Source organism: Eleutherodactylus coqui, chromosome 4, assembly GCF_035609145.1.
Source record: "Eleutherodactylus coqui strain aEleCoq1 chromosome 4, aEleCoq1.hap1, whole genome shotgun sequence".
NCBI classification, from domain to species: domain Eukaryota; kingdom Metazoa; phylum Chordata; class Amphibia; order Anura; family Eleutherodactylidae; genus Eleutherodactylus; species Eleutherodactylus coqui.
In genome coordinates this window covers 49,606,216-49,631,633 of record NC_089840.1, presented here as the reverse complement: position 1 = coordinate 49,631,633, position 25,418 = coordinate 49,606,216, and the positions used below count along the sequence as shown (strand labels likewise).

Genomic DNA, 25,418 nt, shown 5'->3' with positions numbered 1-25,418 from the left:
TACACGTCTTCATTATTATACACTACAAGGCTGTGATGACATGTCTCTGCTACATGGGGGAAGTCATCTTTTCTCAACCCAATGTGGAGAGGAGAATAAGCCACTGCCAGAAAGGTTTTTTTCTCTACTGACCCCATAGAGGACTTGAACTTGCTACTATACAATATACTAGAATACCTCAGTGTTGCCGTATATGGTTTTTCTGCAGGCTACAGGCCTATCTTAATGGGCACAAAAACATGGCAGCCATGGGTGTCCATGACGCCCAGAAGGCACATCATGATGTCATTCCCTGAACTCCCAATGGGACACTTGAATACCACTGTCAAAATTGAGAGCAGCATGTATATGGTTAACAGCCACGATGGCTGTGAACGCTGATCGTGTCTGTTGCAGCCAGTTGTCAGCTGTCAAAGACAGCTTACACCAGCTGTGTATGGAGCGGGCTCAGCGATAAGGGCTAAATACAACTTACTGAATTTACATTTAGAATAATCCATTAAAAGCTATGGACACCTTTATAGCATTTTTACTTAAATGCATGTAGTTTGGGCTGAAAACCGTGTGCACTACGTTTTTTTTGAGCCACCCTGGAATTGGGTGTATATGGCGTTATTGGCCAAAATGAGTACAAATGATGGAGCGATTGCGGAAGAATCAGAACGTATGCCGCATCTACGTAGGGCTTATGTGTAAATTATAGGCAGGTGGAAGCAAAAATCTGGTAGTGGTGCAAGACTTCCCATTATACAATTTCAGGCAAATGGGCTTTTAGTCCAACTTCTCTTTTATTGATTATTGTTCACCAGACAGATTGCGTTTCGGGGTAGAACGCTTTACACGGTTTGGCTGGGGGGCCATACTTGTTATCTCGGGGGGGGGGGGGGGGGGCGGACGTGTGTCAGTAGTTGACTGTCACTACTTCTAAAGAAGCATTGGATAGGAGTCACTAGTGCAGTAGCTGAGCAAGACTGGAGGAAGCTGGAATCGTTATCGGGTGATCACGTTTACACTACAACGGATGAGGCGGGAAGCGTAGTCAGGAGGAAGCCAGGAGTCCTTATTGGGTATTCACGTTTGCAGTACAAAGGATGAGGCAAAAAGCGTAGTCAGATGGAAGGCAGGAGTAGTTATTGGGTAGTTTTTGCAGTAATAGCAGAGGAGCAGGTAATGTGGAGCTTGACTAAACAGTGCTGTGAAGCAGAATAATCACACACTGAGGGTGTGGCAGAGCCAGGCATTTTATAGGAAATGCAATGAAGGCAAGAGGCGGGGTCAGGACCAGGAGGCAGGATCTAGATGACTGGGATCAGAGAACAAGGCTGAGAGTTATGCAGGGAAAGTGTTCACAGGCTGGATAGCTCAATAAGAAGTAGCCTCCCTCTTACAGGATGGCCTCTGGACGTCCCAGGGTCTGGCTTACCGGGTTACCTCTTGTGTAACTTCCTTGTGAGTCTTGGGCATGCACATTCTGGTCTGGCTCTTGTGAATTTTTCTCTGGTCCATACCCCTTCCATTGCACCAGATATTGCAATTTACCTCTGCAAACTTGAGATTTTGTCGACTATATATTCCTCCTCCCCTTGGATTTACTAGTGGAGGAAGTGGCTGACTTCTTCCAGCAAATGTATTGTCTTTGAACGGTTTCCGTAGTGACACATGGAAGACGGTGAATCCTCAGGCTGCCTGGGAGTTTCAAGTGAAATGCCACCTAGCTGACCCTCGCTGAGATTGAGAAAGGGCTGATGAATCTTTTCCTAAGTGTGGGAGAAGGGTATGTTCGCCTTAAGATTCTTTCTCCAACCTTCTCTCCAACCTGGAACATAGGGGCTGCTTGGCGTTTTCTTATAGACATCCTGGACTTCCTGTAAGATTTCCTTTAACCTTTTCTGAGTTTCCACTAATTCCGTCAGTCTGTGATTGATAGTTGGGACAGGAGTGTTAATCTGAAGGCCAGGAATGAAGACTGGATGGGTACTATAATTGGTGTAGAACGGGCTCTGAGCGGTTGAACTGTGCTTGGGGTTATTGCAGGTGAACTCTGATGTTGGTAGGTAGTCCACCCAGTCGTCCTGAAGATGAGAACTGAAGCAGTGAAGATAGTGCTCCAGGGTCTGGTTCATCCTCTCAGTCTGGCCATTTGACCTGGGGATGAAAGGCAGAAGAAAGATTTACAGTGGTTCCCAGGGCCGTGCAGAAGTGTCTCCAGAACTTTGAGGTGAACTGGACCCCTCTGTCAGAGACCACATCATCCGGAATACCATGTAATTGGAAAACTTCCAGCATCATGAACTCCGCAGTGGAAATCTTTTCTATGGGGATGAAGGGAGCCATCTTCGTAAGTCGATCCACGAACACAAGGAAAAAAGTCATCCCTTTTAAGGGGAACAAATCCACTATAAAATCCATGGATATAGATCCCCTTGGTCTGCATGGGACTGGAAGGGGCAGTAGAAAACCCAGAGGGTGAGCTTGTGGCATCTTGTTCTGAGCACATACTTCTTAAGAGGTGATATACTGCTTCACATCTCTCCTGCAGTCGGGCCACCAGAAGGAACAAAGTAAAAGTTCTGCAGTATTTGTGACCCCAAGGTGACCGGCAAACTTTGAATAATGGACTAGTTTAACAACTTTAAAGGGGTTGTCCCGCGGCAGCAAGTGGGTCTATACACTTCTGTATGGCCATATTAATGCACTTTGTAATGTACATTGTGCATTAATTATGAGCCATACAGAAGTTATAAAAAGTTTTTCACTTACCTGCTCCGCTGCTAGCATCCTCGTTTCCATGGAGCCGACTAATTTTCACCGTCTAATGGCCAAATTAGCCGCGCTTGCGCAGTCCGGGTCTTCTTCTTTTTTCAATGGGGCTGCTCGTGCTGGATGCCGGCTCCGTGTAGCTCCGCCCCGTCACGTGCCGATTCCAGCCAATCAGGAGGCTGGAATCGGCAATGGACCGCACAGAAGCCCTGCGGTCCACCGAGTGAGAAGATCCCCGCGGCCATCTTCATCAGGTAAGTAAGAAGTCACCGGAGCGCGGGGATTCAGGTAAGCGCTCTCTGGTGTTCTTTTTTAACCCCTGCATCGGGGTTGTCTCGCGGCGAACGGGGGGGGGGATTGAAAAAAAAAAAAAAAAACCCGTTTCGGCGCGGGACAACCCCTTTAAATCGACCAGCCTCTGGAACATATAGTTTGTTTTCTTTCCTGCAAAGCCGCTCTGTGAAAAAAAGCTTTACATCTTTAGAAATACACCTCAGGAATGAGTCTTTTTCATATCCTCGCTTAAGCTTTCTTAGAAGGTCTTCAGAGTGTAGGATGCCCAAAAATTTTTTGGAGGACAGAATTGTGTGGTCTGTATTTGCCCTCTCTTCAGGCTCCTAAAATATCCTGGACAGTGTGTCTGCAATGAAATCAAACATGGAGAAGAACAGAGCCCATTGTGCTTGTCTCGCAGATAACCTCTTCGTAGTGCAGAGAAATTCAAAATTTTTATGGTCAGTAAGAACCATTACTAGATGATGGGCTCCATTTGGTGAAAGCCACCTTGATGACCAGAAGTTCCTTGTTCCCAACATCATAGTTTTTTTCAGCAGTTGATAAGGTATAGGACAGAAATGCACAAGGGAGTAGTTTCATCTTATGTCCGACTCGTTGTGACAGGGCAGCTTCTATTGCAGAGTCGGAGGCATTCACCTCAACAGCAGGCACTTCTGGTCTTTTCTTACCTCAGCACCAGTACTGATTCACCAGAGTCTTTAGTTTATCCAAAGCGACTTGTTCCTTCGAGGACCTGTGTGCTTTCTTCATGAGCGAGGTGACCGTTAAGAAGTCCTTAATAAATTTTCTGTAAAAGTTCGCAAAGCCAATCAGGCGCTGTACTTCCTTCTCATTTCCTGGAATGGGCTAGTTCAGGATGGCTTTAATCTTGCTGGGGACCATACTTAAGCCATCTGGGGAGATAATGTATCCCAGGAATTGTATTTGGGTCTGTTCAAACTCACACTTCTCTAGTTTAATGTAGAAAGTATTCTTTTGAGTCTCCTGCAGGGCCACCCGAACATGCTAGCGATGTGCCTCCAAGTTATTAATAAAGCTGAGGATGTCGTCGAGATATTCCACTACGAACTGGTCCAACAGGTCTCGATATACGTCATTGATGAAGTGCTGGATGGTAGCGGGAGCATTGCAGAGCCTGAATGGCAGTACTAGAGATTCGAAGTGTTCAGATCTTGTTCTAAAAGCAGTCTATTCATCTCTGGGTCAGATCAGTACCAGATTATACGCTCCTCTGAAGTTCAGTTTAGTAAAGCCCTTGGCTGCCTGAAGTCTTTCCAGCAGTTCTAGAATTAGCGGGAGAGGGTAGCAATTCTTAACAGTAATCTTGTTTCGTTTCCGGTAGTCCGAAAAGTAGTCTTTCTTTCTAACAAAGAAAATGGGTGCTCCCGCAGGGAAGGAGGAGGGCCGGATGAAGCCCTTGTTTAGCTTTTCATCCAAATGTTCCCGAAGGGACCCTAACTGTGGTTCTGTAAGGTTGTAGATATGCCCAAATGGAATAGAAGATCCAGGGAGCAGCTGAATAGGACAATCATATGGCCGATGAGATGGCAGCTGGTCAGCTTTCTTCTTGCTGCAGACATCCTTGAACCTCTGGTATTGAACTGGTATCTTATCAAAGTCCTGTTTACCATCCGCACTTGCACTGGTTTAGGGACGGATGGTGCTATCGGGTAATTCTCTTTACAGAATTCTGAAGGGAAAGTAATGATCCTTGATTGAGGGATTGTGGGCAGAGAACCAGGGGATCCCAAGAATCACTGGAAATTTAGAGGACAAGATGAGCTGGAAGCTGATTGTCTCTTGATGGTCAGGTTTCATGCGGAGCTCCAATTCGACACTCTGTGTGACAGGTCCAGAGGACAAGGGTGACCCATCCACGGTTTCCATATCAATTAGTATAGGCAATGTCTGGTAGCAATGTATTTGTCAAGATCAAATTTTAAATCCATAAAGTTTCCTCCTGCTCCTGAATCCAGCATAGCTGAACACTGTGTTATCTGATTACCCGTCAAGATCTCTATTAGGAGAACAAAATGGTGGAATGGGGGAAGGCTATTTGCACCTTCTTGAATTACCGTTGAAAAGGTAGGTTTGGTGACATCCCCTTGTTCCGTGATGGCTAGATTGGTTATGGCCTTGACGTTGGCTAGGGCGAGAGTCCTTTGGAACTTGTTTGTACAGTTTAAAGTGTAATGTCCCAAGTTTCCACAATAAAGTCACAGATGGCACAGTGTCTTTCCTTTTCAGGGGTGGAAAAGGGTTTGCGGATGACTTCGATCTGCATTGGTTCTGGTGTGGCTTCAGTCCTCGACGGAGGACTCAGTGTGGATTGGCTGAAGGAATAAGGGGTGTTAGTGCCCCGCAGTCTCTCACTTCGCTGCTCGGAAAGTCTCTGGTCAATCCGGGAGTCTCCACTCTGGCAAGTTCATCCTTGACCCACTCTGATAATCCCTGACAAAATTGTCTCTGTTGTGCAGCTAGATTACATGCGGTATCATTCACCCAGCGACAAAATTCTGCCGTATACACTGCAACGGAACGTCGCCCCTGTCAGGTTATGTAACCTCCCTTTAGCCATGGCACAGCGGTTTGGATCATCAAAAATTTGACCCATAGCAGTGGTGAAGGCATTGAAACTATCAAGTAGGTTACTGTTGGTCTCTATGTACGGCGAGGCCCATTCGAGATCCTCATCAGTGAGGAGGTTAATGATGAAAAACACCTTTTTCCTGTCACTGGTAAACATGGTGGGCTGCATCTGGAAATATATCCAGCATTGATTTAGGAAACCTTGGTATTGCCGATGCACTCCAGCAAAATTTGGTGGCAATGGCATGCGAACGTCTGACCCTAAACTGCACATTTACAAGAGTTGCCTCTAACTCCTCGATCTTTTGTTGCATAGCAGCAACCTTTTCCTGAGCTTGGCTACTAAGGACGCCATTTTAGGGTGTGATTATTTTCTGGCATCTTACCGGCACTGGATAGGAGCCACGGGTGTAGTAGCAGAGTGGGACTGGAGAGTAGTCAGGAGGAAGCCAGGAGTTGTTATTGGATAGTCTTTGCAGTAATAGCGGAGGAGCAGGCAATGTGGAGCTTGACTAAACGGTGCTGTGAAGCAGAATAATCTCGCAATCAGGGAGTGGCAGGGCCAGGATTTTATAGGAAATGCGATGAAGGCAAGTGGCGGGGTCAGGACCAGGAAGCAGGAGCTAGATGACTGGGATCAGAGAACAAGGCTGAGAGTTATGCAGGGAAAGTGTTCACTGGCTGGATATCTCGATAAGAAGGGCCAGTGCTTGCAGTACCAGAGTTCAAGTCCTGACAGGCACACAACACTGTGACTGAGGAAGTGGTTCAACCCAAAACGTGTTCTATCTGCTGAGCAATAATCAGTGAAAGAGAAGTCGGACAAAACGCATTTGCCTGAAATTGTATAATAGGAAGTCTTGCGCCATTTGTGCCTTCACCTGCCATTAGCAAATGTGTCAGTAAGCTCATCTGATGACTCGGTCTCCAAATTTTCTCTCTCCCCTCCAGAATGATCTTCTAAGCTGATTCGTTAAAGTTTAGAAGATCATTCCAGAGAGGAGAGAGAAGGACTGGACACAGAGCCACCAGACAAGCTCACTATGGGATTTGCTTTCTGTAGTTTGGTTTAAATTATGAAATGCAGTCTGCAGTTTGCTGTATACAGTGAGATGCAGAAGCTGTAGAAGACAAGCAGTGAAAATTTTTCACTTAAACCCTAATGCAAAAAATAATTGTCAGTCCAATCCATATGCATGTAAGTAAAAAAAAAAAATAATGTCCCCAATAGTGTCCACAGCCTTTATCAAAATGCAGTACATTTACTTGAGCTGTTATGGGAAAACGAACTCAACCCTGCTAGTTCTACATGCTTGTGCCTCTACTGCTATCTTCTTTCAAAGGTTTTATACCTCCATGACATGTCATATATACTTTAAGGCCAGCTTCACACAAGCATATGCGTATTTGCACGTACAACCGCAGTTTTTGTTTATTTTTTACTCCTTTTAGCACATGCAAATTATGCGTATTTGTGCACACAAAAAAAAAAAACAGTGATGCTCTCAGCCATTGAAATGGGCAATTAGATTCATGAGTTCCAAATGTTCCCTCTACCTGCGCAGATGCATAGGAAAATAGAACATGCTGCTTTTTTTTTTTTTTACGCGACCGAAATGTGCACGCCAAATAGGTGTATTTCAACGAACTCATTTAAATCAATAGATTCTATTCTCTACATATTGAGCTAACAAATAGAGGTGCAAAGAAAGTAACCATTCTAGAGTTTGCCTGCTCTTACTGTAAAGAACCCTTTCTTTTACTGACTATAGAACCGCCTTTTTCAGTGTATTGTACAGGTCATGGAATAATTAACTATGTATATAGTTAAACGCATGGGAGTAAATTTGAGGCTTCTGGACCCTGATGCCTTCATAACTTCTATAACGGGGCCTCCACTGATCATGTGTCCCTTATAATACTGATATGTACTTATGGGGCAGAGGGACTTTTTCCCTCTCTCACATACCATGGCCCACAAGTAATTGCTACCTCTCCCTGCTCATGTAAAAAAATATTAATAAGCTCACCTCTAAGGTGTCTTCTGTTGCCTAATTTATAAGAGCGTCAACCCTTTCCATTGCCCACCTTTGACCCCTTGCTCTTCTCCCAGAGCCAGGAGAAATGGAAGTTATGGTAGCTCCAGTGTTCCTTCCATGTCTGAGATGGCACAGTGACCGCTATGATGACCCAAGAAAACGTCTCCCTCATATCTCCACTTCCTGGAATGTGACACAGGACCTTTTGAGTGAAGTCAACTTTATAACATATCCTTCTGACCAAATTCAAGTTTTAAGCCTTAGGACACAAATATGCAAACAGTCACCAGTACACTTTTCTTTATTAACTTTCACCTAGGACAGAAGTTTTATCATGGTTTCGCCACCAATAGCTATGTCTTATAGGATGTGACTCCATCACCAAGACGCAAGACCAACTCATGCGTCACCAACTCAAGTGATCTCTACCATCTGCGCCTTGAAGATGCAAAACAAGTCATAAAAGTTAAATATTTTACTGCTACAATGCTCCATAGAGGTTAATTATTACCAAACGACCATAAATAATCAACTTGAGATGATGGAATTGTAATATAACCAAGGATTCCTTGCCCCCCCTCCTCCCCATCCCTGGGCAGAACATTGGATTGTATTCTGGGTATGATAGCTTTAGTCTGTATCATTAGAAGATCAGCCAGGTTTTCCAGTGTATGTCATGTTTGACCAAGGTGAGACCTCTTCTGGTCTTGGTGTCTACAGAGCGGTGTCATCGTCATTATTAGGAGGCTCCTCCTCTGAAGTTTTAGTTTCCTGCAAAATAACATCAGTACAGTAAAATGTATTAATATAGGACATAAGACCTGCCAAAAATCAGAGCAATTCGTATTATACCCTCCAAAACATAGATTAATCTTTAAAGACTAACTGAACTTTCAGCTAACTTTTGACAAGCCAGATGTGTCAAAAGTATTGATCAGTAGGAGTCCCGTTGATGGCTAGACCGGTAGGGGTGCAGAGCTCACCCAAGCGCTGTGTCAGAGGACAGAAATAAGATTTTCCGTGTTGAAATTCCACATGCAGATTTTGTCCATTGACAGGGCGAATTCTGTATGAAGATCCTCGCAAAAAAAGCATTAAAAAAATGGAATTTAGAGGCAGACGTCACGTACCATATGGGTACGTTCACACGTAGCGGAACTGCTGTGGAATTTCTGCAGCATTCCACATAAAATACTGTGTCAAAAACCACAACATCAGTGATTCTGACCAATCAGCTGCATATCAGTAGCTGATCTTAGCAGCTTCAGCGCTCCCTCTCCCAATACATTGCGCTCCATCACATGGAATCAATCTGGAAGCGTCTAGTGAGCACTGATTAGGTGATTTGCAAATGGCATCACCTGACCAATGGCTTGGCGCTCGCTTGAGGCTGTCCGGTGACGTGATCAGGCGTAATGTATTAAGAGGTAAGAGAGAGCGCTGTAGCTGCTAAAATTAGCTGTGGATTTGCTCATTCCTGGTCCAACTCCGTACATGGTGTGGATTTTGACAAGGTATTGTAAGTGGAAATCCTGCAAAATCCACTTTGGAATTTTTTGCTGCGGAGATTCCACAGGGTTTCCGCTACGTTTAAATGTACCCTTAGTGACATTTTCCAGTTTAACTCACTACACTACACTATTTCATTTTAATTGCATTTACTGCTTTTATGGAAACAGTGTAAGATGGCCCGCTTGGCTGTAACTCCCTACTACTGCAGTTGCCCCATCGCATCCATTATTGACTGAGATGGGAATAGTCCTTAAATAAATAATACAGTTGTGATATATGTTCTGCTTCCCTTCACTCAGCAATAAGTAACTTGAGAAATGTCTGCCAGCCTACAGCTGCCAATAGAGGATGCTCAATATGTAGGGATTTCTTCTAACATCAGGCATGGAGAAATGCCACCGCATGCTGGGCAGGAAATTGCCAATGCAACCAATGCCTGGCAAGTATCGTGCATGGGTCTTATTAATTAGAATAGGACCCGTGAGCAGTGCTCACTTAAAGGAGATGTCCCGCGCCGAAACGGGTTTTTTTTTTTTTTAAACCCCCCCCCCGTTCGGCGCGAGACAACCCCGATGCAGGGGTTAAAAAACCCACCCGCACAGCGCTTACCTGAATCCCGGCGGTCCGGCGTCTTCATACTCACCTGCTGAAGATGGCCGCCGGGATCCTCTGTCTTCATGGACCGCAGGGCTTCTGTGCGGTCCATTGCCGATTCCAGCCTCCTGATTGGCTGGAATCGGCACGTGACGGGGCGGAGCTACACGGAGCTACACGGAGCCCCATAGAGAAGAGGAGAAGACCCGGACTGCGCAAGCGCGGCTAATTTGGCCATCGGAGGGCGAAAATTAGTCGGCACCATGGAGACGAGGACGCCAGCAACGGAGCAGGTAAGTATAAAACTTTTTATAACTTCTGTATGGCTCAAAATTAATGCACAATGTACATTACAAAGTGCATTATTATGGCCATGCAGAAGTGTATAGACCCACTTGCTGCCTCGGGACAACCCCTTTAATGCACCCCTGCCAAAAGTATGTACATCGACCCTTTGGTATAAGACAGACCAACATGGCTGCACTAATACTCAGACTACCAGATGCATACTGTCCATTGGAAATGTATGCATAGTCTAAGACTCTAGACACTGCTCTGATAGGCCTACAGCAGGGGCGTAACTATAGAGGATGCAGGGGATGCGGTTGCACCCGGGCCCAGGAGCTTTAGGGGGCCCATAAGGCCTCTCTTCTCCATATAGGGAGCCCAGTACTATGAGTAAAGCATTATAGTTGGGGGCCCTGTTACAAGTTTTGCATTGGGGCCCGGGAGCTTCAAGTTACGCCTCTGGCCTACAGTGTTCATGTGAGCAGCAATGGCAAATCGTAGCAGGGGCTAGTGTCTTAAACTACCCATGCACTCCTGATGTATAGTGTGCTTTTATCTGGTAGATAGAAGCAGTGTGGCCATTTCGGTTTGTCCTGGAGCAGAGGGTGGCTTTAATAAATGGGAAAACTGACATGGAAAAGGACTTAACTGGAGAAACCAGTGTCAGGCAGTTGCTGCCAAGGCAAGTAAGACCATGGGGTGCATCAAAAGATAAATAGGTGCATACAATGACAGCATTGTTCTTCCACTTTACAAATTGTTGGTTAGATCACACACACAATGTGGTGTAGAGTTTTGGGCAATGGTGTACAAGAAAGAAAGTTTCTCCACCATCCTAGATTCTTTACTGTAAGAGCAATGAGACGTGAAGTCTTGATAGTGAATTGACAAAAATTGTTCAGTAGGGGCCTGGATGGCTTTCACGAGCGTAAAATTAGTACCAGGTATGGTTACTATATTACAGGGGATGGGCCAATGGTCCATCAAAAGATGAATTACCCCGTGTAAACAGGCAATCGTTCACTTATGAACAACTCCCTGCTTAGTGTGAATAGAAGCAGGCAGGCCGAAACGATCCTCAGCCCGCTCCACCTCCATTCCCTAGCGATAATCTTTCCTGTGTAAAAGCATCTTGCGACTGACCGGTCGTCCCATGTAAAAGTACCTTTAGATGAGGAAGATTTGTTTCTACTTCATGGGGTTTTCTTTGCCTTCCTCAAGGTTACATGATATTAGGCAGAACTGGATGGATTTACGACTTCTCTTCAGCTACTATGTTCATTTTTTGAACTCACCATTTCAACTGGTTCTGGAGCTGATCTTGCTTTGCTAGGTGGAGTTTTCTGGTTGGAGCTTGAGGAAGGAAGACTGTTTGCTTCCGGTAGCGGGTCAGCCATAGATGATGTAATTGGGATTTTTTGCGCCTTAAAGTGCTCATAACCATCTTGTGAAACCACCAGTAATGTAACATTCTCTCCTGCTGCTTTGATCATCATCACAACGTCTTCATAAGTTTCCTTCTCCACGTTGACACCATTGACTTCCACCAAAAAGTCGTCATCTTTTATTCCACCTACATCTGCAGGGCCACCCTTAATAACCTTTAAATAAGACCTAGATAGGTTAGTAACATTTGGAATATACGGGATATCCATCTAGAATTCAATCAAATACTACCTAACCTAATTATGTAATAACGCCCTTTCTGAAATTGGAAAAGTCCAAGTGCTCAACGCTTCATTGACCAAGTGAATGGGACTAGAACTGCAACACTAAACATAAATGGGCAAGAGTGTCACTGTTTCTGGAACAATGCAGCCATGGTTTTCTATTAATCCAGAGTTATAGTTAAGCCTATACAGCCAGAAGTGCAGATAGTGTTGCCCGTCTGGGCATTCCAAAATTGACAATTGTCCTGAGAACCTTGGTAACATAACTGCATACAGCTTTCCTAGATTGGGGGACAGATATGCTACAGGATAACCAAATTGTTCATCTGTCATGAAACTGGAGTTAGAGGGGCGCTGTCAAAAACCAAATGGCCACTAATTCTGTAAAAATACTGTATCCATTGACCAAGCTGAAAGAAGAAAAAGTTCCCTTTGACCCTGTTATCCTTATCAACACTGATGCTCAACACCATCCCATAGCCTTAGCTTTGCATTGCCACTACTGGTAATGGTCTATGGTATCAACAGTCCTACCCTTGCACAAGCATTGTCTGCAATTGACTTACCTGCTTAATATACTGTCCCGGGACATCTTTGATAGCATTCAGGTTAAAGCCAAAACCTGAACTGCCCTTTGTCAGTCGGCATAGTTTAGGTTTATGTTTCGGGTCAGGAGAAGATGTGACTGCAGGTTGATTTGGTGCCGGTGCAGAAGATGGTTTGGCAGGTGGTGGTTCTGTTGGTTTTGGAGTTGTATCTACAGGTTGAGTCGGCGCAGTAGATTGCTTGGTAGTTGTTATTTCTGTTGGTTTTGGAGTTTCGGTTTTTATTGGTGTTGGAGCCATTGATGTTTTCAAATATGCAAAAGGAGAAATGCCAGCCTGAAACCACAAATTCAGTGCATTACCCATGATGATAGGCACCAGGTATAGCATGCTGATCATATAAGACTTATAATACTCTTTATAGTCCCAGTAAAAACATACATTCTACATCTCCTGGTAGCATATTAGCCTTTTACTTCCCACTTCTACACCTAAACAACCAATCACAGTGAATCAGGCAAACCAAATAACCAATCACCGTGAATGTGTAAATCCAAACGACCAATCAAGTTGCGAATGGTGTGCATATGGGGAGTAATAGAGATATATGCCTCCTGGTACAGCATTGACCTTCTTCATACCGGGCACTTACCTTGGCATAGATTTCATCTGTCACTTTGTTTGAGAGCAGTAGGGTGGTCTTGTTTCCCCCTTTACAGACAGCTTCCACCACCTGTTCATGTTGGAAGTTCTCCACGGATTCTCCATTTACTGCAACTATTCGGTCATAATCCTTGAGGCCAACTTCATATGCTGGACTGTTCTGTTCAATCTCCACAATGAAGTGCCCTGTGTGGCAGTCAAGATAAAGATGGCTCATTGTAGTTTATTGGTGGATTATATGTCATTTTACACAGGACTGCAGATAAACCCAATACAGGAAAGTCTTGTTAACCATGAGACTACAAAACCACTAGTCTAGGCCTTATACCAGTGTAACCCAACTCCAGCTGACATTTTTCATCTCATTTTTTTTAATGGTGTACTTGAGAAAAGTGCCCATGGCAAATGCCCCCACCCGCTTGATGACAAATTTGGAAAGATGACTGGGCCGAAAGGGAAATTTTGCTTGTGCTTTTTTCCATGTGACCCCAGTTTGTTTTTTCGTTACCTTTATTATTTTTCTCCTGCCTTAGATAAAAGCCGTAGCCATCGGCTCCCTTGTGCAGGTCCACGATCCTGGGTGGGTTGGGCAGCAGCAGGGGCGGCATTGCCTCGTCTACTGTGATCTTTTTCATCTGTTGCTGGAAATATTTGTCGGTTTCTTTATCGACCAACAGGAACATGACAGAATCTCCGGACTCTTTCACCTGCAAGAATCAAGAAAGATATTGTACATAACTGCTCACCTGCACCGAAGCCATGAGATCAAACCCAACCCTGCCAATATCTGTAGGTTCTTCCAGGGTTTTTGTAGGTTCTCGGTTCCCAGTTTTTTACTACATGCCACACTAGTGTTGAGCGAATCGAAGCAGTAGACTCCTGTTTCGCGTTGAACTTTGCTAAAAGTTCTGTTTGGCACAAACTCGAACAGAGTATTCAGCAGGGTTCTACCCGAAACAGGAGTCTACTTGTTCATAGAATCCTAGAATGATAGAGTTGGAAAGGACCTCCAGAGTCATCGGGTCCAACCCCCTGTTCAGTGCAGGATTCAACACTAGTGAATAGCACTGTCGAAGAGCTGTAAAGCCCCGTATAAGGGTTCACTCAGACGAGCGTATTTAGCCTTTAGTAATTTTTTGCACATGTAATACTCAGTGTTAAAAGCCCATTGATTTACATTGGGCCACGCAAACCCGCATATTACATACATTGGAAAAAAACACAATATATCCTATTTTGGTGTGTAATACGCACCATTATCATATTGTGGTGCATAAAATATGCATGTGTCATTAATATTTGCTGCCTACTGGATATTACACAGGTTAAATACACTTGTCTGAGTGAGACTTAACAATATGAGAGTACTGTACACTTTTTAGGAAAATGGTGATGGCGGTAAAAAAAGGCAAAAAAATTGCACTTTTTTGCGCAAATTCAGCCTGTGCAAAAGTATGTGACTTATTTTACACCACGATTTTTTCTAATATGATTAAAGGGATTCTCCGGGACTTTTACTATGGTTGACCTATCCTCAGGATAGGTCATCAAAAGTTGATCGGCTGGTTGGTCTGCGGCCCGCAATGCCCACAATCAATACTGTCAAGGCAGACAGTACTAGAAGCAGATCGCACTGTCAACATTACAGGAGTCCGGGCTTGTGTTGCATTCAATTCAGTGGAAGTTGTGCCTGCAGTACCAAACCGGGCCACTGGACTATAGACAATGCTATCTGCTTCCAGCACGGTCTACATGACAGTGAGCCCAGTGATCAACTGATTAGCGTGAATCTTGAGCAGTGGACCCAGCCAATGATCAGCTATTGATGACCTTTCCTGGGAATAGGTTATCAATAGAAAAAGCCTGGACATTCTTTTTAAAGTGACCCTCTGGTTTTGGACCAATATTCTGTCCCAGGACATGAGGGGATGTGTATATGACCTGCAGCTGTTCTTCTCTATCTCTCCTCTAACCTGCTGGTTCTGGACCCTGCTTTCAGGTATCCAAGATGGCTGACACAACTTTCTATCTAAGCCACACTGTACACTGTTCTCTGATTAGCCAGTTCAGATCACGTGAGCAGCTCTGGCCAATCAGGGAGCAGGTACAGTGCATTGGACGTCTAACACTACCAATTAGCTGTGAGGATTAGGTAGTCTGGAGACTGTGCCGGACATATCGGAAAGCTGAAAAGAGAACCCAGAATCGGAGGGATGGCAGAAAACAATATGTTGGTAATATACTCGCTGGTCCCGGATTTTCACTTTAAGCCTTATATACATAAAATTGTAGAAAAAAAAATTAGTCCCTGACTTGAGATAAGCGTCAACAAAACTTCTTGACATCACTTATGTACCTCGTTTCCATAGATCTATCAGTTGGCCATACAATACATGTTAATGGTAAATGTGGACATAATCATCCTCATCGTGGCTGATGGCAATACAATGCCTACCGTATGTAAGAGGGAGTACCCAGAAGAGACCCACGGGAGGTTACACAAAGAGGCGTAATTAAAGGTACAGGACCCTGATGTAAAAAACTGTATCCAGCCCCCTAACCATCACGTGGCATTTATAATAGTGGTGTCTTGTGCTGTGGCATATGGGCATATTGGGCCCCTCTGACAGCAGGGCCTGGGTGTTACTGCTACCTCTGTAACCCTATAGCTACACCTGGATATGATCTTACCAGCTTGACAAGACCATCATATTTGTAATGTTCAATGTTCTGGCCATTTATTTCAATAATGCGGTCACCTTCCTTCACACCGGCCTTAGCCGCTGCGCCGGCAGCAGTCAGCGTGTCCAGGTAAAATCCTTTAGTGCCTAATGGGCGAGAGAAAGTATCACATCAGAAGTAAAGTTTAATTAGGTGACTAAAGTTCTACAACTTTCTAAGGGATCCTTCACATCAGCACTACAGGGTTCTGCTTTTCTGCTCTGTTATGGGAACAGAAAAACGGAACCCGCTGGCCGAACGGAACCATCATATTACGGAATCGAATAGTGCGGAACAGACCCCATTGACTATAATGGGGTCCATTTGGTCTCCATCCATGTATCCGATATCTTATAGGATTTGATGGTACGAAGTAACGTGGCACGTGGGCTATTTTGTCCTGTATTTTAATGGAATTCAGGTTCCAAACTGAATATCCGATGTTGTTGGGAACAGGACTTGATATGGTTTCAGTTTCTCACCATTTTCAAGATTTCTGCTTGCTATCAGTGAATGGCAACATTCTCATACTCATCTATGCTTCATCCATACTCATCTACTCTCAACATTCTCATACTCACCCTGTTCATGCCCAACTGACTGGCAGTTCTGAAACAGTACTGGAAGCTGTGAACTTGCGAACAGAGGACATAACGACTGATTATTTTCAAGATCTCTGCTTGCTGACAGTGAATGGAAACATTCGAAATTTACATTCAGAGGTTGGAAACCCATATGGCCCCAATAGCGGGTCCTTCGGGGACTAGCTTATTGTCGGAGGAGTAGTGTAATGGAAAGGGACTGTCCAATCTGGATGACCTGATCTCCTTGTATGTGAGAAATCTTGGTCCCTGTAAAGGTTGAATAGCAGCCATTTCTTGTGACCATTTTCAGGCCTCGATCACGTGCTGTAAATTACACCTGTGATGATCTAGCAAGTACTAGCAGCAGCACATGACGAAAGTGGTTTGTGGGAAATGCCATTCATATATGGCATGCAGGTGCGTGGGCTCAGGAGCTGAGCCCGCATTATCTGCAATGGAAGCTGGCTGTAATCTGACAGTCAGGGTCCCACTACAATGGGAAATTGGAGAGAACTCCGATGCCTACGCTAACCCCTTACATAGCATGATCAACATAAATCACAGCATGTCGGAGGTTAATAGAGGGAGGGAGGGAGCTCTGTAATGTCATCAGCCCTCGACCATCCAATTGCATAAGGGCAGTTGGTTGTCATCGCAACAGATGTTTAACAGTGGCCTCCATAGCTTGTAATTGCAAAGATAAGAGATCATACACTGCAGTACAAAGGTAGTGCGGTGTATTATCTGAGTGATCATAGGATCACAGATACAGATTCCCTACAGTGCCATAAAAAAACTAAAAAGAAACAATCAAGTTAAAAATATTTTAATTACCCCATACAATAAATTGAATACAATTTTTATCTTGCATTGCAAGGACTTTCGAAAAATAAAAATGGAGCCAAAAGTCATCTTTTCTTCATTTTGCCTCCCAAAATCCGAATGAAAGATCAACAAAGTCACATGTACCCCCAAATGGTTTTAACAAAAACCACAATTCATCATGAAAGGCCGCTCTCATACAGCCCACCTTTCACAGTGTTAAGCGTGGCGTTATCTGTATAACGCCTCTATTGATTTCAATGGGGCTTCTCAGACTAGCGTTCGAATGTAGCATCCCTAACGCTACATTTTTGCAGTGCTGTCTATTCTATTTTGGGGCGTTTAAGCGTTTTTAAACCCGATGCGTCGCCTGCTGAAATCAATGGGGAGCATTTTCAATGCTGACCAAAACGCGATAGAACGCTGTGTACAACATTTTTGAACGCAGAGTTCTATATAAGTGGTGACGTCATTGGCTTGCTCTGCCTGCGTTGTTGCTGCGCTAAAAGAGCAGTAACAGCCCAGGCAAGTGCTCACGCTGAATGCTGCACGAAGCAGCTTTGCCCTAGTAGAAACGCTGTGTGAGAGAGGCCTTACAGAGCTCCGTCCATGAAAAGGTTATAAAGTTCTGGGTCTTTGAATGCAGTAATGCAAAAAAAAATTCCAAAAAGGAGTTTAATTCTGCAAAATAGGAAATCCTAAAAAAAATACATAATTTTGGTATTGTCGTAATTGGACCGACTCGTAGAAAAATATCATCATGCCATTTATACCAGATACTGAATGGCGTTAAAAAAAAATCAGTGGCAGACTTGATATATTCTTTCACCATGCCCCGCCCCCCCCCCCCCCCAAAAAAAAATAATAATAAAAAATTATATGGTAAAATGGTACCAATAAGGACTGCAGCTCGGCACACAATGAACAAGCCCTCATACCACTATGTTGACAGAAAAGTAAATGAGTTATGACTTGAAGAGAGGAGATAAAAATTCCCCAAAATTGTTGCATCCTTAAAGGGATTGTTCCACTTCTCTCTATTTTGCTGCAGGAAGCAGACAGCTCTGCTCATTGCAAAATGGCCCGGGTTGGTATTGCAGGCTGAATCTAACTGAAGTAAATGGGTCTCAGCTTGCAGTACCAACCTGGGCCCCTACACAATGTATGGAGCTGTCTACTTCCTGCAGCAAAATAGCTAGCAGTGGAACAATCCCTTTAAATACCAAACCAGGTCATGTCCTTAAGCAGTTAATGTATGATGGCCACTTTGTGACTTTTTTTTTACCTTTAAAAGTCCTTAAGGAGAATCCAAAAGAATCTTTGTCTTTAACCAAATAGCAGAGTCTTGGCTTTGATGACTTCGCTTCTTCTGAAGGTGTCTTATTCCCAGATGTTTCCACTTGAGGTTTCTTGGAATGTAAATAAGAAGCTTCATCCAGAACCGTCAGAGTCACAGCCATCCCACTGGCCTGAATCATTTGCACAACCTGTGAATGGTCAAGCCCACATCCATGAAGCCATCAAATGCGCCATCATGTTGTTATAGAATATAGCTAGAACGGGCAACTTATTCTCTAGTCACATCCGAAGCTTCATTCCAAATCCAGCTGTTGGCTAAATCTCAACAATCCCCGCAGCATTGTTGAAGATGTAGTGCTGTAGGCCAGAAAAAAACAACATCTCTCACGATGCCTTGCAGCAGTGCATTATAGCAGCTCAGCTAAAGCTATGTGCTTGTCAACAGGGAGCTGACAGATTCCGACATGCAGTAAGCAGAATTTTTAGTGCAGCTTTGGATGTGATTGGAGAATATAATTTAGAAAAATTACAAAGCGAAGGAAGAAAAGTACCGGCAATACCACTGGATGTCATGTGTTGATCAATGCCTAAGATGCTTTTGAAATGAGTCTTTACGGGGCTGGTAATTCACACCAATCTTAAAGTGTCCCTCCAGTTTCAGGATAAAAGTCTGTCCCGGGACAGGAGGAGAGAAGGATATATTACCTGCAATTGCTCTTTTCTGCCACTAATATGCCAATTTCAGGCCCTATTTATGGCTGCAGCAATTTTCTAACTACTTAATGTACACTATGCACTGCTCTCTGATTGGCTAGCACTGATCACATGAGAGACCGTAAGTAAAGTGCATTAGTAGTCTAACACTACCAATGTACTTTGGGGATTAGGTAGTCTGAAGATTGTGTCGGCCAAACGCCGACAAAACTGTGTTCATATTTTACTGATACGGTTTGGGTGCGTTCATGTGAACGCACCCTTGCAGAGCTTGAATGGTGTTTCAGGCATTTACTATTGATGACCTATCCTTAGGATAGATCATCAATAGTTGATTGTCAAGGGCCCGCCTCTCAGGATCAGCTGATCATCCAGCCTTCTATTATACTTCTGGCTCTGACTGCAATGAGGAGCCAAAACTGTTATAGAAGGCATCACTCCCATTGATTTCTATGGGAATGAAGTCTACTATTACATTTCTTTCTCTGACCACTGATGTGGATGACAGTGGGACAGAGGATGGGCTGATCGGCAGGGATGCTAAGCCCGGAAAGCCCCTTTAACAGAAGGAAATCCATGACAGGTCTGGGGACCTTCATAAGGCCCAAGGCTACCAGGGTAACTGAATGACACCCTGCTAGAGATGAGCGAGCCTACTCGGCCACGCCCCTTTTTCGGCCGAGCGCCGCGATTTTCGAGTACTTCCGTACTCGGGCGAAAAGATTCGGGGGGCGCCGTGGGTGAGTGGGGGGTTGCAGCGGGGAGTGGAGGGGAGAAGGAGAGAGAGAGGGCTCCCCCCTGTTCCCCGCTGCTACCCCCCGCTCCGTCACGCCTCCCCGCGCCCCCCGAATCTTTGCACCCGAGTACTGAAGTACTCGAAAATCGCGGTGCTCAATCGAGTAATTACTCGAAACGAGTAGGTTCGCTCATCTCTACACCCTGCAATTTTATAGCAGTAGGCCATTGGAGAGATGGAGGGAGCGCTCCCCTGCTGTCAGGCTATTTAAATGATGTTGTCAGTATTGACAACAGCATCTAAATGGGTCAAAGGCTGGCTATTGTGGCAGGACACCAGCTGTGTATATAGCCTGCCCTATGCACTAATACCTGACATGCACCTACCTATACGGCAGACATTGGTAAGGCGGTTAAAGGGGTTGTCCGAGGTATTTAATTTTTGATTCATTTTCCTCATTACTAAACATAATAAAAGATTCTAAACTTACTGTCCTGCTTCCCACATGCCCAGGGCCGCACCTCCATACTCTATGCCCAGTCTGTGCTTACTGGACGTCACAAGTTGCTGCAGTCAATCACAGACTTCCACATTCGAGCACCGAGTCTGTGATTGGCTGCAGCTGCCTGTGACGTCCTGTCTAACTGCAGCCTTAAACATAGACCCGGCACAGAGTGGAGCAGGATAGGTGGGCATAGGCTCTTTTTATTATGCTTAGATATGGGGAAAATTAATTTAAAAAAAGAGCACACTGACAATTTGGGCAACCCCTTTAAGGACGTACCAAATTTAAAAAAAAATTTATTTCCGCATTCTGAAAGCCAGGACTCATAGTTTCAGGATGAATTGTATTTTTATTGGTACCGTTTTGGTGTATATAAATAACTTACATTTTTAGGATGGAGGGGAAAAAAATAGCTATTTCACCATTGCTTTTTGGGTCTTGTTTTTACAGCATTCACCATTAAGTATAAGTATGTTAAATACCCACTCCAGTGATTTTATTTTTATTCATTATGTAGCTATTTCCCCAGTACATGTAAGTGAGCTAGGACTACCTTGCTTAGTTATTCTTTTCTGTCTAAAACTCCCGCCTCTCTTTCCTCAGATGGTCATGTGATTATGACCTGCTCAGATTCACTTGGGGTTATGTTGTCTGAAACTAGTCAGTTTCTCAGTCTGTGTTATGCTGCTCCACGAATCCTACCACCTAAACTGCCTAGAGGGGATATAGATGATCATATCACAGTTATTGATAATGATCACGCAGCTCCTATCAGTTATAGTAGAGGAGATCACAGCTCCACCTCCTGACTGCATTCTTATGGTCTGTAGCTTATTTATATGAGTATAGAACATGATGATAATTAAACTGGCCCCAGCAGGCACAGATGGTACAGCCCTACCTAATGCAGTGCTGATGCATCATGGGATTGATTTAAAAGTGAAAGAAAAACCTGGTGGTGCCTGATAAGTATCAGGTAGGGGGTACACTGCATGTAAGTGGCTACAATACACAGAGGAGACCTCCAGAGTGTGACAGCCAATCAGATGAGGGGGGCACGGATGGAAAAATGTGTTTTCACTGGAGTGGCCCTTTAACGTTATCTTGTAATTCACTATGTCTATGGTGATACTAAATTGATATAGTTTACTTCATTGTTTATCATTATTACCATGGAAAACCTTTTTTCTTACATTTTTATGATGTCAAGACCCATAATATTTTTCTTTTCCAGTCAATGTAACTGTACGATGGTTAGCTTTTTTAGGATGATTTGTAGGTTTTATTGGTACCATCTTAGGGTAAATGTGACTTTTTGTTTACTTTTTATTCCATTTTTTGGGAGTCAGAATAAACAAAAAAAACACATATTAATTGGAGTATGAAGATGGTATACTGAGAGCCTTCATTAGGCTCCTGACTGCCATGCAAACTAATTGGCACCCCGTGATTATGTCACAAGAGTACCAATGTCAGTGACAGAGGAAGCCCCATTGCTCTGGCTAACTGCTGAGATGCTGCACTTGCTATTGCTTTGGCATCTAAGCGGTTAATCTGCCAGGATCTGAGCCAGCTCTGATACAGTTGATACGTACTGTATATTTACAGCATTTCATGTTAAGGACCATCCGCCAGTACTGTTACTGTCTAGCACAAGGCAGAAAGGGGTTAATGAAAGTAGCACCAACTAAGCTGTTAGGCCTTCGACACACTAGCATTTTTTTCATCTGGGTGTAGTCCGTTAATATGAAGAGCATATGGACCCATTTTATTCTATGTGTCAACACACACACTGGGTCACACAGACATGGACTGTGAACAAACTCAATTTAAGAACTATTCGGATCTATTTTAGAGATGAGACTCCTTCATTAAAGTCAAAGTAGTTGCACATATGAAAAACACTGCTTTTTGCAAACATAACAAAGATTTTTTTTAATGCAACTGTGCACCTTATCTTAATTACATGCATTAGAAGTATATTGCTGTATCCTATAGGTGTAGATAGAAGTTTGCGTCTTCTGCAAATTTGATCAGTTTTGCCTAGGAGAAACTGATCAAATTTGCTGAAGACACAAAGTTAGCAGCGATAGCTAATATTAGAGAAGAGTGAGAGAGAATTCAAAAAGATCTGGACGAGCTTGAACAGTGGGCGGCAATTAACAGAATAGTAATGAACAGGGAGGAATACAAAGTCCTACATCTGGGCAAGAAAAATGAAAAAAGCACATACAGAATGGGAGGGATTGGGCTAAGCAGCAGCACATGTGAAAAAGACTTGGGTATACTAATAGATCATCGACTGAACATTAGTCAACAATGTGATGCAGCAGCCAAAAAGGCAAAGACAATCCTGGGATGTATTAAGAGAAGCATAGAGTCTAGATCAGGTGAGGTCATTATCCCCTCTACTCTTCTTTAGTCAGACCTCATCTGGAATACTGTGTCCAGTTCTGGGCACCCCACTTTAAAAAAGACATAGACAAACTGGAGCAAGTTAAGAAAAGAGTTACCAAGATGGTGAGCGGTCTGCAAATCATATCCTATGAGGAATGGTTAAAGGATCTGGGAATGTTTAGCTTGCAAAAAAGAAGGCTGAGAGGTATCTACCTGACTACCTATTGCAGCTCCATATAGTAAAGGTGGCCATGTGAATCTCTCCACTGAAAGGTTTGGGATACTTCTGTATGTAGCCAAAACAGCAACTCCTTTAGATTTCCATAGCACCAATCAGGGGCCATAGCGTCACCATCCAACCTGCTGGCATCAGTGCTTACATCCTAGGCACCGTGATGTCAGGAATTCGAGACAATGATGCTGTGGCCTCTGATTGGTCACAGTGGTCACCTGACTTCAAGCGGACGTCCATGCCAAGTGCCAGGGACAGGGCCACGGGAGCCACTCAGTTGCTTCCCTGGTGGTGGTGGTAGAGGGGGGGGGGGGGGCGAAGACAGAGGCAGGTGCTATCATTTTCAGTTTTATCCCATGCCCAGCAGGTTTTTTTTGTAACGACACAACCCCAGTGATTCCCAGTCGGGGGCATTGGGACACCCTGGTGTGCTTTGAGAAGCTCCTAGAGGTGCTGTAGGAAGGATGGGGGCGGGGGGGAGAGAGGGATTTTTTTTTACTGGGGTTCCATGAGAGAAAAACTTTTTGATAGGGAGTGTTGCGAGCCCCAAAAGCTTGGGAAACACTGCTTTAAAAAGTTCTGCCATGAACTGAAGACTTGAGTAATCTCAAACAGATTGGTTTGTAGAGACATGCTGTTGACAACCCCACTGAACAGACTATAGTCAATAGGCAATATCTCCATAACAACCAGGGCTATCAGACATAGCTACACCACTAGAAAGAAGTTCATCTGTAATGTCCTATGTGTAAGTCCCATGGCAAGGCAAGAAAAGTCTTCACTACCTTAGGATGTTCTACGTCATCTACAAATTCCCCATTGACCTTGAGGACTCGGTCTCCATCCTTTAACCCAGCTTTATCTGCAGAGCTTCCAGACTCCACCGACCGGATGAGGTGACCGAGTTCATCCTTCTCAATGCGTAAGAAAAATCCATAGCCTTTTCCATCTTGTTTGGTTAAATGGCAATCACGGGGCTTGGCGTTCATGGCCATGTCTGTGGCAGAAGAAGCAACATATTTATTGTATAGGCTTCATGATATACATTGGGGCATGCAAAACATAGGCAAATATAAGTCTTAAGGTCTATTAACACAGGTGTATTTCTCATTTGTGTGCTGTTCATGCATTTCATGGACAGCACACGGACTCATAGACAATTAGCCAATATGCACAGGTGTTTTTTTCACACAGACTGATGGCCTGTGTGAAAAAAATCTCAACATGTCCTATTGTGGTCTGTATCATGGACCAGTAGTGGACATTCAATGTCCATTGACCGCATGTATCGGTCAACTTCCATAAGTGCTGTCTTATGCAAGTTGCATTTAAGAATCTCAGATGCAACTTGTATATGCCTATGTGAATGGGCCCTTAGGGCAATCTTCATCTTTTAAGTAACTCAATGTCCATTTTGTCATGGATTTTGTTCTGAACCTATGCTTAGAGGCTCCAACACAGATGTGAACAAAGCCTTAGACATCGCATGTCCATAGAATACTCCATAAATGTCTGATAAGAGCAGGTCCCACATCTAGGACCCACACATATTTCCAGAATGGAGTTCTCCTAATCTCCATCCCACCTTGTGAGATAGCCGCCACATCCAGGTGGTGAATGGATGGAAAAATACTGTGTAGCTCCTATCAAAGTTCATGATGAGGGCCATAGCCAACCTTCCATTCAGACTGCCCCTGGACGCAGTTGGCTTATTGGACTTGAAGGGGTCAGGATGAACCCTACTCTGGAGATTGTTGCAGTTAGATATGCAGTAAATAAAGTGGAAACTCCCCTATAAGTCCAGTCAAATTTTTTTTTTTTAAAGTTCACCTTTAAGTAAGGACTTGAAGATCACAAAAAGTCCCATTGTCCCAAACAGAGAGGAGCCTGCAATTCCAAAAAGTTCCCAAACTCATATCAAATGAAAACAATCTGCTGCAATTAGGAGAGAGATGTTTCCATAGCTGTTACATTTTACATGCAGAGCTGCTCATGTTTCTCCTTCACGCCTGCTGTTCTCTGAAGGTCGTCCTTCATTAGAAAGCTCCACAAAAATAGTTCCAGGCAGTAAACAACAAGATCTATATACATTCTGTACACGGGGAGCCTTACCTGGTAGATGTGGCTGGGGAGGTCGGCTCGCTGTCCTCTCGACGAGGATGAAGTCTTACCTTGAGTTGGCACAAATCAGCTGGACTTTGGTTGGTCAAAGGTTGAATTAAAAGATGATCTATTTAACTCTGCATTAGTGGATAACCAGGAAATGTTATCTTTCATGAGGACTTTTACTCTCAGCTCTGTATAGTAAAGGAATAGGCTAAAAATATAAAACATATATATAAAAAATAGATATAGAGAACATATTAAACATAAAAATGAGAAAGAGCAGAGCAAGGCTGGCTCTAGATCTATATGACCCCAGTAAAACCCACCCTGGTGGGACAAATATAA

The 25,418-nt window shown here is 44.0% G+C and overlaps 1 protein-coding gene across 1 annotated transcript; it reads right to left on the bottom strand.

Annotated features, from left to right (window-relative positions):
• Positions 1–8,008: 8,008 nt before the first annotated feature.
• On the bottom strand, positions 8,009–25,185 carry PDZK1 (PDZ domain containing 1). Its single transcript, XM_066598562.1, has 9 exons — positions 25,080–25,185; positions 23,753–23,964; positions 18,370–18,571; positions 15,649–15,785; positions 13,466–13,664; positions 12,947–13,143; positions 12,316–12,630; positions 11,375–11,680; positions 8,009–8,456 (listed from the first exon to the last, which is right to left on the bottom strand). Exons 2-9 carry the CDS (start codon positions 23,960–23,962, stop codon positions 8,400–8,402), a joined length of 1,623 nt encoding a protein of 540 aa, XP_066454659.1. The 5' UTR covers positions 23,963–23,964; positions 25,080–25,185; the 3' UTR covers positions 8,009–8,399.
• Positions 25,186–25,418: the final 233 nt, after the last annotated feature.

What these genes read in the sequence shown, in the direction of transcription:
- PDZK1 (XM_066598562.1), bottom strand. Translation starts at nt 23,962, where the DNA reads ATGGCCATGAACGCCAAGCCCCGTGATTGCCATTTAACCAAACAAGAT. An exon ending in ATGACGTAGAACATCCTAAG is followed by an intron (nt 18,572 to 23,752) that starts GTAGTGAAGACT and finishes GACCATTCACAG; the next exon opens with GTTGTGCAAATGATTCAGGC. An exon ending in CTCCAGAACCAGTTGAAATG is followed by an intron (nt 8,457 to 11,374) that starts GTGAGTTCAAAA and finishes GTTATTTTGCAG; the next exon opens with GAAACTAAAACTTCAGAGGA.